Raw genomic sequence first — 10,149 nt, 5'->3', positions numbered from 1 at the left:
ATGCCAGGAGGGATTATGCAAACACTGCAACCACCCAATCTTATTTAAATTATTGTCATTGTTCCCCCTTTAATGGTCATACTTTTGCCTGCTTTCACTCAAATATTGCTGCATCTTTCTTTCCACCAACATAGTCCCAGTGGGAGTCATCAACTCTTAATTATAGATGAACAATCTTTGAAAAATACCTCTGAAAAAGAAGTGGAAAAGAAAGCAAACTTTAAGTGCCATCTAGTGGCTGATGTAGAAAACATTAAATAGATAAAAAAATTCCTACCATGCCATAGAGCAATATAACAGCTGAGCTGAGGAAGCTATGCCTAAATTCTCAACTATACCAGGTTAACACTCTGGGGAAAGAAAGAACTAAAGATCAATGGTAGCAGTGGTATTACTGCCATAATTTTTAAGATTTTTGTCCAAAAGTGGAGAGTTCAAGTGGTAGGAATTGTATAGGAATCCCATGTTCCTTCAAAACCCTCATCAGTTTATGATCCTCTGCCTTTCTAAGGACATAGAGGTTATTGTAAATATTGCAGCTGAAATTAAAAAATAGAACCCTCTCAGGTCTCATAATACAACTCAAACCATGGACGTGAATGTGGAGCTAAGCATCTCAACTTTCTTCCAAATTCACCTGGGGTGAAAGGCCAGATATTCTCTATCCCTGTAACAAGTCAAATCCATTTCTAAAAAAAAGGAAGATTGTTAGTCAGTAATGTCCTTCTCCTTTCCTTGCAGGAAAGTTTTCTTTTCTGCTGTAGATAAGAATTCCCAACAAATCACTTTTAATTTATAAGGGCTTCATGTTTCATTTGCACAGAGGATGTTCCACAAGATTGTTCTTCAAGCTTTAGGTAACTCCTCTCACAGATGTGAGTAGCTGAATTAAAGAGCAGCTTGGATCTGGTCAGTGATAGTGGAGAACAGCCCAATGTAATTTTTACTTAAGCTGATTTTCATTTTGTTACTTTGGAAATAGCTTTACATCTCTTCAGTTTGGTACCTGCAGTGAGCCCTGGGGATCACACCCGTGGCAGGCTCTGGAGACATGAATCTGTCTACACAGCAGTGAGCCCTGTGCACACTGCTGGGGAACTTCTGAGGTTACCTGAGCACTCAATGACCCACTTAGGCAGTTTGTCACTGAATTACAAAACTAATTTACAATTAGGTAATGGAGCTAGGATAGGTCTCAGATAAAGTCATGAAAGAGATTGTTTTCCACTCCCCTCTCTCTTGCCAGATACCAAGATAATACACTTTTGTAATGTAGATATTATAGGAAAAAGGGAACATGAAAATAATTGGGAGGGTATTGTTTTTCATATAAATGAAATTGTGGGGATATAAATAAAAGAGATAGCTTGGTTTGAACCATAGAGTAGCAAATGCTGTTTCAAGAAGCCTCTACTCAGGCCCAGTACAAAGTTTCTACAAGTTTCAAATGCAGGCCTTGATCTGCAGTAGCACTATCAACTTTAGAACTTTCAGTAGATTGGGAACTCTTGTTGTCTGGGTAGAAGTATTTGTCTTTCAAAAATTTGCTACTTCTATTGAGGAAAATAGCAAATCCCAACACCCTAATAGGAATTACCAGAATTCCTTACCTGTGTGCAATGGCTTGGTGCACATGGAAGAGCTCAGTGTAGAGGTAAGCTTGAAAACATTTCTCATTTCAGATGAACATTCCCAAGGTCCTTACTGGGAAGGGCCTTGCAGCAATCTCAAACTCATGACACACTTCTCTAGAGAAGTACTGAGAAACAATGGAAAGGAACTCCACCATACCAGTTTCAAAACAAGTGAGCCTTTCCTGGTAATGACACATAATGGTTTTAACGTTCAAGTTACTGCAGGTGTGCATATGTAAATTTGTTTTTTCCTCATCTGTCTCAGATAGCTCCTGAGATTGTGCTTTTTTTAGCAAATACTTATCTCAGAATCTGTATTAGCATTATTTTCAAAAATGGAAATCAGTTAATTTTCCACCAGGTACAGCAAATAAGTATCACATGAACTCCAACTTATTCTTTGTAGGTTGCAGTTCCAAGTAAGGCCTCTTGTAGCATCTTTTTTTAAAAAGGACTTGCATCAGTGGAACCCCTGCTGGGTGTTTGCTTTGGGAGGTAGAAACTAAAAACTGCAGCAAAACTTTGACTTACAGTCCAGAAGAGGAAACAGCTTTTCACAAAAGGATCATAGATTTTTAGGCCTTTAAATAGCCTTTAAGTTCCTTTTTGGCAGGGTATAGAACTGAATAAAATTAGTGTCAAGCTCAGCTTTCCCAGTTCATTTAGACTCCATTGGTATGATGAGCTCTTGCTTACAGGGGCCTTCTGCAGGATGTGCCTGCTCCTGATGGTCTGTCTGGGGGTACAGATCCAAGCACAGGGGTAAGGACCAACAGCAAAACCACTGATCAGGATATCATAGCACTTAGAGGAAAAGGTTTCTACCCTAGACAAAGGTGAATCTACTTCTTGTTTCAGCACTGCCAAGCCAGTGTAATGCCTATCCCATGGCTGAAGGGATCTGAACGCTGTCACACTGCTCTTTTATTTTGCAGCTCCAGGGGCAGGCAGGATAAAATGTATAAGATTTGTAGTATTTTAGGCCTACTTCACTAAAAATAGTCCTAGACAGGAACATGAAACTAATACCAACAGGATTATCCTGAGCTGAAACTACCCAGCAGAAGAGCAGTGTGAACATCAGCCTACAAAGGTGCCCTTTCCACTGCTAAAACTTAATGCACAGAATTTCCTACGACAGCTGCAGGAAAAAAGTGAGAGCTTCAGAGCCTTTTCTAATTCTTTTATGTAAAGTGGGAAAATAGTCACTTTTCTTTCCTTTTTTATTTCTTCTCTCCTCTGCATGTTCTTTCACCTAAAAGTCAGAGAGTCATTTAAGAAATTCCACACACTTATTGAATCAAGTTTAGGACAGATTCAAAAAACATTCTCTGTTAACTGGACAAAAGTGACCTTAAAACACCAAACTGTGCATTGCTTCAATAATTCAGAATTTACTTCCATACAGAAACATATTGATAAATTTGTAAAAATATTCCAAAAGTGTAATTCATAGCTCTTGTTTACTACATAGAAGCTATTTCCAGGTGAGTTGTGTTATTTAACTCAAACTGTATTACTTTGAATATAAGAGAGCTGAAAAACTGGCCACTTGAAGATCAGCTGAGGATCAAGGTCAGAACTTTAGCTTTGCATAGAAACACAAGTATTTGGACAGGTTGTAGAGGATGCAATATTGAATATCTTTGTCTTATTCTGCTTTTGGTGTCACAGTGGGAAGTCCTATTGGTACTATTGGTACTGTCACTGATGCTGTATGAAATCCTGAGCCACGTGGAAGACAGCTTTCAGAAGTCTAACAAAAACTGGCAAGGGAACAATTGGCTGTTGTAGGTTAGCTGAGTAAAATAAAATAGATCATTAAGTTATTTTTTTCATTTATTACAGCATAATTGCCACATAAACAATATGTTCTTATTGCTGAGGACCAAACTTCTTGAAAGAGAAAATAATACATTAACTAGTAAGTCAAGCCAGTCATGCATATTTCCTCATTATGCAGACAAATTCACTGGAGGATAGATACAGAGAAGTCTCAATAAAACTTGAAATATTCTTATGTACTCCAGAAATCCTACTTCTAATTCAGATGAAAAATTAGAAATAGTATAACAAAAAACAAAAACAGAAAGCGTATTCAAGTGATTTTCAGTTCTTTCCAGTAGAGCCAAAGCCACCTTCACCTCGTTCTGTGTCATCCAGAGTCTGAAAGACATCAATTATGATAAGCTGGTTTAGTGCCTTAACCTGCCTTTTGTTTCTATACAAGAGATATTGTCTATCATTTACTTGTAACAAGTGCTATAATTAAGAAAGAAAACAATGTATGCAAGAGACTTTAGAATACCTTTTGTACAAGCTTAAACAAATGCTTGTGAGACAACCATTTCTAGTATATACTGAACTGTTCCTCAAAAACTCTGAAAACTTACCAAAAAAGGAAAAAAAATAACATCTGTGCAAGTATGTACAGAGAATCAAGACTTTCATTCAGGTAGTACTGCTGCTATGCAGTTCTACCATTGAAAGCAATTTTAGCCAAGTATTTATCTATATAACAAATTTCCTCTTATATACAAGTATCTTAAACTAATAATCATTGACAAGGCAGAAATATTTTCTTTTGTCAACTTACTTCAACTTCTTCTAGCTCAGGATAATAAATGCGTTCACAGATGAGCTGGGCAATTCTATCCCCCTTTTTAACTGCAGAGAAGTTAAAATATTGTTAGTTCCTTCAAAAAAGTGAACAATGAATATAGACTTTAGACAATCTCCTTTCAAGAATATCAGAATATATAAAAGTGAAAACACTTATTTGAAACTTATCTAAACAGAGGTTAACAGACCCAGAAAAATATAGGTTAAGATAAAGTTTTGCTTGGTCCTTCTATGTTGAATGTCAGCAGCTGTACCAGCCCAAGGCCTTTCCATTCACTCCTGCTGCCATACTCTGGCATCCCAAGTTCATTATGTACAAGTGCTGCAGAGATGGAGACACAGCTGGATGGACAATGTAGCTCCTTTTATAAACTAGATCCAGGAATTTGGGGAGAAAAAGGCAAACTGATAAAAGGAACACTGAGTTTCTCACTAAAAACCAATCAGGCTCACAGAACTTCCATAAGCAGCTTGTGATGTGAAGATGCAGGAGAGGCCACAAAAGCACTTCTTGCACCTGGGCACTGAAACTGAAAACTGACTTTTTGCAGAAAGACGGTGTAATAAAGGGAAAATCCTGTCTGTTACTCAGGTTTCCCATGACTCTGGACAAGGTTTTTCTCAAATACTGCTTAGCTAATTTTGTTTTTCAGAGAAAGGTAGTAACTTGATACAAAGTTGCATTTCAGTACAGCTTGTGAATCTAAAGCTTAGCTAAGTAGGGATGTTTTGGTTTGCTTTTGTGGCGGTGCACTGGTTTTGGGGGCAGTTTTTTTGCATGCTGCTTAATTTGAGTACAATCTTTACATGTTCCCATGACAGGACATTATAAAGTATCTGTGCTTTTGTTAACTGAGAGAAGAAAAATGTTCCCAGCTAGTTCCACCTCTGCATAAACTTTTAAAGAAAAAATTAGTTTCTTGTTCCCAGTCAGATGGCTGAAAATAGGCTGTGCCAGGCTTAACACTTACCTTCAAATGTCTCCTTGCCAAAGTTGAACAGTACCACACCCACATTTCCCCTGTAATCCTCATCAATAACACCAGCTGTCAGGAGAAATTTTGAGAGGTGCCCAGTTAGTAAATGTCAGTGTATGAGATAACTAGATTAGATTAAAGTTTAGATTAATAAATGATTACAGTATCTCATAATGACAGGCTTAATACTTCTGATGCACAACTAACAATATATATGCAAATACTGAGATCTAAAAATGCTAATCAGTCTTGCAAAAGGAACTGAAAAACCCCATCACATGTCAAGAAGTGCTTTACCACTGTACTACTAATTTTAGTAGTAACACCCTATCTGAAATCAAGACAGCTGGACTAAATTCAGGCCCCATTTGTTCAGCTAACTTCAGCTCGTTCAGTGTCAAGCAGAAATCTGTTGTTAACTCTAACATTTCATTTGAGAGCTGTGGATTTGCACAGATCCGAACCCTGTACCTCTGGCAAGGTAACAGAATCAGACTGTGAGGAAGTGACTGTCATACAGCTGTATCTAGTACCAAGACTATATAACAGGCTTACTCTTCTATTTTGTATGGCTGTATTAACTGCATAGTTCAGAAGACTAGCTACATTAAAATAATGATATTCTGCTTCTTTAGAGTTTTTCTCTCAGATAGAGGAAATGCATTTCCAGTAGAAAATATGAGTTTGGGCCTCCCTGTGGTCCTAAGTATGTATATTTGGAAGTCTACTTGCAGAAATAATTTAAATACTAAAATAAAATTATTCAAGTTCAAGACATTCCCCGTTTTATACAAAGTACTACCATTAGAGATTACTAACACCAGAAGAAACTGTAGCATGAGTGTACCTTGAAGTTTTAATGTTGAACCACAAAATGCACATTTAGAAGAAAAACCTACTTTGTAAAGTATTTCCTTCAGCTTTGAAAAAATTGTAATGCCTATGATCCATAGTTCCCATGCAATCTCTTCATTAGTTCCAGTGTGGAAAAAGTATTTACACAGCTCTCCTATGTAATGTTTTGGGTTAATCCAATGGCATTGCTGAACAGCTTCCTAATTAAGGTGCTAGTAGCACTGGGAGTATCCCCTGAGTTTTGAAAATTCAGAAAAACAAGCAATTCTCAAGTTAATTTGCTGGTTAAAAAAATGGAGAAACCAGCATGTAAGAAGTCATCTTTAATGCCTAAGCCAAAAAGTAACTTCTATGGCAGGCACTGCCTACAGAAATATGATACAGTTATTAGTTAAAAAAAATCAGTAATCTTTCTTATAATTAAGAAAGTGTTAACATAATTATGATGACCTGTCTCTCTCAGGTGTTACCCAAGTATCTCCTTTTGCCAGAGTCCCCAGGAAGCCATCATTTATTTGCACACTACAGTGTGAAACTAAGGCACTTCTGTGAGCAATACTTACCAAGTCTTAATAAAAAGAACAAAAAGCTTACCTCCAACATCTATGAAGTGCTTTGCAGCTAAACCAGAACGTGGTGCTAGAAAAGAATTTTTATTAAGTATTACAATTTATTTCTTTCAAAAAGTATTTATAGGTTATATAGGGTGTTTGCACAGAGTCTTGGGAATGACAATTGTTTCCAGTCTTTTTAAAATAAACATATTACAGGAATTATGTTAAGAGTTTACATATATATTAAACAGAATAACAGCTGCAACAGGCAACAAAAAAATTGCAATTTTTAAATAATGGAAATGTATCTTTATTTGACCTGCAATTGCAGAGTAGGTTTCTCCAAGGAAGGCAACTGGAGCAGACAGACTGTCTAATCTTGGTTTATTTTTGGTGACTACAACTGGTTCAGCATCATCTCAGACTATTAGGTCAATCCATTTAAGTTATGAAGGAATAAAATACCTGGCAAGGAATTTCCTAAGCAGTGTTATACACAGAAAAATTGTGTGTGGGGATTTAGGTTTTTACTTACCTTATGCTAAGAGAAATGCACGTGTTCTTTTACATAAAAGGACATGGCAAACTCTGATCATGTTCTTTCACTGGAGTGGCTATGCTTTTTTACATAAAGAATTTCTACATAATTCAGATAAAGAATGCACAAAATAAACAAAATATCTTGTATAGATATCTTTCTTATTCTATCACAATATGTCATCAAATTCTACTACACTGGTACTCTGGGGTTAATTTTTAAACAACCAGGGATGCATTTTCTGTATGTCCAATACCTATTAGTCTTTGTGGTTTGAATTCTGAAGCTGCATACAAATAATGAACTACTGTGGGGCCTATAAAGTTCAAGTTGTATGTAGAGTACAGGCATTTTTGCTGATCATCCTTTGGCCACCCGACACACACCAAACCTCAAATGTGTCTGACAACAGCTAACAGGAAAACACTACAAGATTAAGTAAATCACACAGCCATGTGGCATCCCCTTTTTGTGCTGACTAATTCTGAAAGCTTTAGGCAGAATCTAAATGTGAAGATGCTGTCCAACCTGTTCTAGAATGCCTCTGCAGCCTGTGACAGCTGTGTACTCACCCACTCGGCCATAGCAGCCAGAAGGAAGTGCTATTTGAATGTCTGTTTTCACCACAGCCTTTTCCATGGGGGGGATCACACAGTCATAGGCACTACATTAAAGGAAGAAACATTAGTTTATATAGAATATTTTTTAAAGTTTCTTTGTTGTAACTTAAGATACAAAATTACCCAGAATGATTTGCCAGGGAATTTATACCATGAAATTTAAACAACAAATATTTACAGATTTGCAAAATTGAATGCAGATCCTAAAACACAAGATGCTGCAATTCTGATGGTGCTAGTTTAAGATTCCAGAAGTGTCATTTGAACAGCATACTTCTGCCAGTTTCAAATGTTTTTTAATTAGTAAGATATAAAAAAAAATACAAGTTTAAAATAACCATTAGGTGAACGTGATTGTACATTTTCTGTGCAATAGCAAAAACTTTATGAATAATACAGTCTGATTAAGCTTTGTACAGCAGATGAACTAGGTGCAATCAAAATTAACAATCTAGGAAATTAACTTTTAGGCCACAATGTTTTTTTTCTGAGCAGTCTGACAGTTCATGATACACACAATTCTCCTGGAAACTCTAAACTACAGAGATTTTAAGAACTGGCTGAAGCTACCCAACTGGAGGCCTAATGAAAAGCAGTGGTGACAATACTTGTCATGTCTTGACCTTGACAAAGAGCTGTTTTTCAAATGATGGGAAGCACTGAGAGGTTTTCTATAAAACAGACTTTTTCCAGGTCTACAGTGCAACATTGGAACAAGAACAAAAACAAACCTGGTGAGATGAAAGGGATAAAAAGAAAAAAGGGTAAGGTGTAGTGCAGTAAATCTTCAGGAAAGTCAGAGAGGTGAAGGAAGAAAAAGGCTGGTTATTCTACGTAATACTAAAAATGGTAAGTTAGAAGTGGCAGCAGCAAAGTTCACTCGTTCAAAACGAGTGAGTTGATCGCAGAAGCACTATGCAAACAACCACAAGTCTAGCTACGGGTATTTCTGAACCAAGTGAAAGCCATTGAATAAAAGCCATTGTTAATTCAAACCAAAACCTAAGTCTGTACATGAACCCACGCGGTTTCCAGCCAGGAGCATTATCAAACGGCTCCAAGGCCCTTTGGCAGGCAGCAGCCCCGGAGCCAAGAGGAAAACAGAAAAGCACAAGTGCTGGCAAGGAGGGCCCACGTGTGCTACCATATTTTCCTTTCAAGAGAAACGCAACCTGGCCGATGTGAGCACCAACAGCAATTCTGGATGCTCTGTCAGGCCTGACTTTTAGCCAATGACATCTGTGCCTGATGCAACCTATGCTGTAACATGGCTGGACCACAGATAACGGAAAATGGTGACGATGGGGGAGCAGGGGAGCCAGATCAGTTCTGGCCTCCTCTCCTGCACGGCCAGCGAGACCGTCCGGGGCCTCAGCTCGGCCAGAGGCCACGAGGGCCCTCCCAGCCGCCGGAGCCCCGTGCCCAGGGCTCGCCGAGGGGGGCGGAGCTCCCGCCGCGGGTGCCGAACCCTCACCCTCCCTCACCTGTACAGATCGTAGCCCGCAGCCCGCGCGGAGCCCCTGGACGGAGCGAAGGCGTTCTCGGACAGCTTGGTGAAGCGCAGCCGTGCGGAGGCTTCTCCAGGCCCCGAGCCCTTCTGCCTCTTGCTGGGGGACGGCTGCGGCACGGCCTCGGAGGCGGGCATGGCTGAGGGAGCGGCAGAGACGCTGTGAGGGACGGCCACCCGCACGCCAAAAACCCGCCAAAACGCGGCACGGCCCATGAGGGCGGGAGCGGGGGGGGGGAAACCGGCCTGTCCGCGGCCTCTCCGCGCGCGGCGCAACCCCATTTCCCCCCTCGGTGAGAATGGCCTCGCCCAGCTCCTCCCGGGCACCCCGCGCCCGCACTGAGGGTCCCGCCCCGTGTGTCAGGCGGGCTCGCCCATCGCCCCAAAGCGCGGTCACCGCCTCACGGCCGGGTGGCCCCTGAGGGGCACCGAGAGGGCCCGCGGTGCGGCTGGGGAGCGTGTATCCCCCAAAGCCCCTGAGGGCTGCGGGCTGGGCAGTGTATGCTGCCCCGCAACTCCCCCACCCCTCCTTACAGCGCCCGAAGGGGTGCCGGAGCCACCGGAGGCACCGGGCCGACATAGCGCTGCCGCCGCCGTGTGGGAAGCGCGCCATGGACCGCTCGCCAGGCGCTCCCCGCCGCGGTCCGCGCGGCTCATCGGGGGCGGGCGGAGGTGCCGGCGCCCCGTTCTCCCCGTGCCCGGGCTCTACCTGCCGGCGCAGCCCCTCGGGCAGCAGCCCGGCCCGCGGCGCCCCTCGGGATGCGGCGGCGGCGCTGCCGCAGGCTGGCGGGCGGACCCCGCGGGCCGCGCGGCGTTGCCGGGGGACGCGATTGCGGCTGCAC

General features: G+C 41.3%; 1 protein-coding gene across 2 annotated transcripts; it reads right to left on the bottom strand.

The window, feature by feature from the left end:
- Positions 1–3,460: 3,460 nt before the first annotated feature.
- Positions 3,461–10,086, bottom strand: DUT (deoxyuridine triphosphatase). Of its 2 annotated transcripts, none has more exons than XM_058811546.1 (7): positions 10,017–10,086; positions 9,285–9,447; positions 7,753–7,844; positions 6,683–6,727; positions 5,228–5,302; positions 4,231–4,301; positions 3,461–3,800 (listed from the first exon to the last, which is right to left on the bottom strand). In XM_058811546.1, the coding sequence occupies exons 2-7, from the start codon at positions 9,443–9,445 to the stop codon at positions 3,744–3,746; spliced, it is 501 nt and encodes a 166-aa protein (XP_058667529.1). In that variant the 5' UTR covers positions 9,446–9,447; positions 10,017–10,086; the 3' UTR covers positions 3,461–3,743. The 2 variants fall into 2 exon arrangements, with proteins under 2 accessions (XP_058667529.1, XP_058667528.1); XM_058811545.1 differs by lacking the exon at positions 10,017–10,086 and adding an exon at positions 9,842–9,935.
- Positions 10,087–10,149: the final 63 nt, after the last annotated feature.

Source organism: Ammospiza caudacuta, chromosome 10 (assembly GCF_027887145.1).
Source record: "Ammospiza caudacuta isolate bAmmCau1 chromosome 10, bAmmCau1.pri, whole genome shotgun sequence".
Lineage (NCBI taxonomy): Eukaryota > Metazoa > Chordata > Aves > Passeriformes > Passerellidae > Ammospiza > Ammospiza caudacuta.
The sequence above is the reverse complement of the archived record's forward strand: the minus strand, read 5'-3'. Positions and strand labels throughout refer to the sequence as shown.

Bases quoted from the DNA above. Each gene is read 5' to 3' on its own strand.
- DUT (XM_058811545.1), bottom strand. From the start codon at position 9,920: ATGGCGCGCTTCCCACACGGCGGCGGCAGCGCTATGTCGGCCCGGTGC. The intron at 6,728-7,752 runs GTGAGTACACAG...ATTCTTTTCTAG, and splicing joins TGGCTGCTATGGCCGAGTGG to CACCACGTTCTGGTTTAGCT. The intron at 4,302-5,227 runs GTAAGTGTTAAG...ACTTCTCTGCAG, and splicing joins TGGCAAGGAGACATTTGAAG to TTAAAAAGGGGGATAGAATT.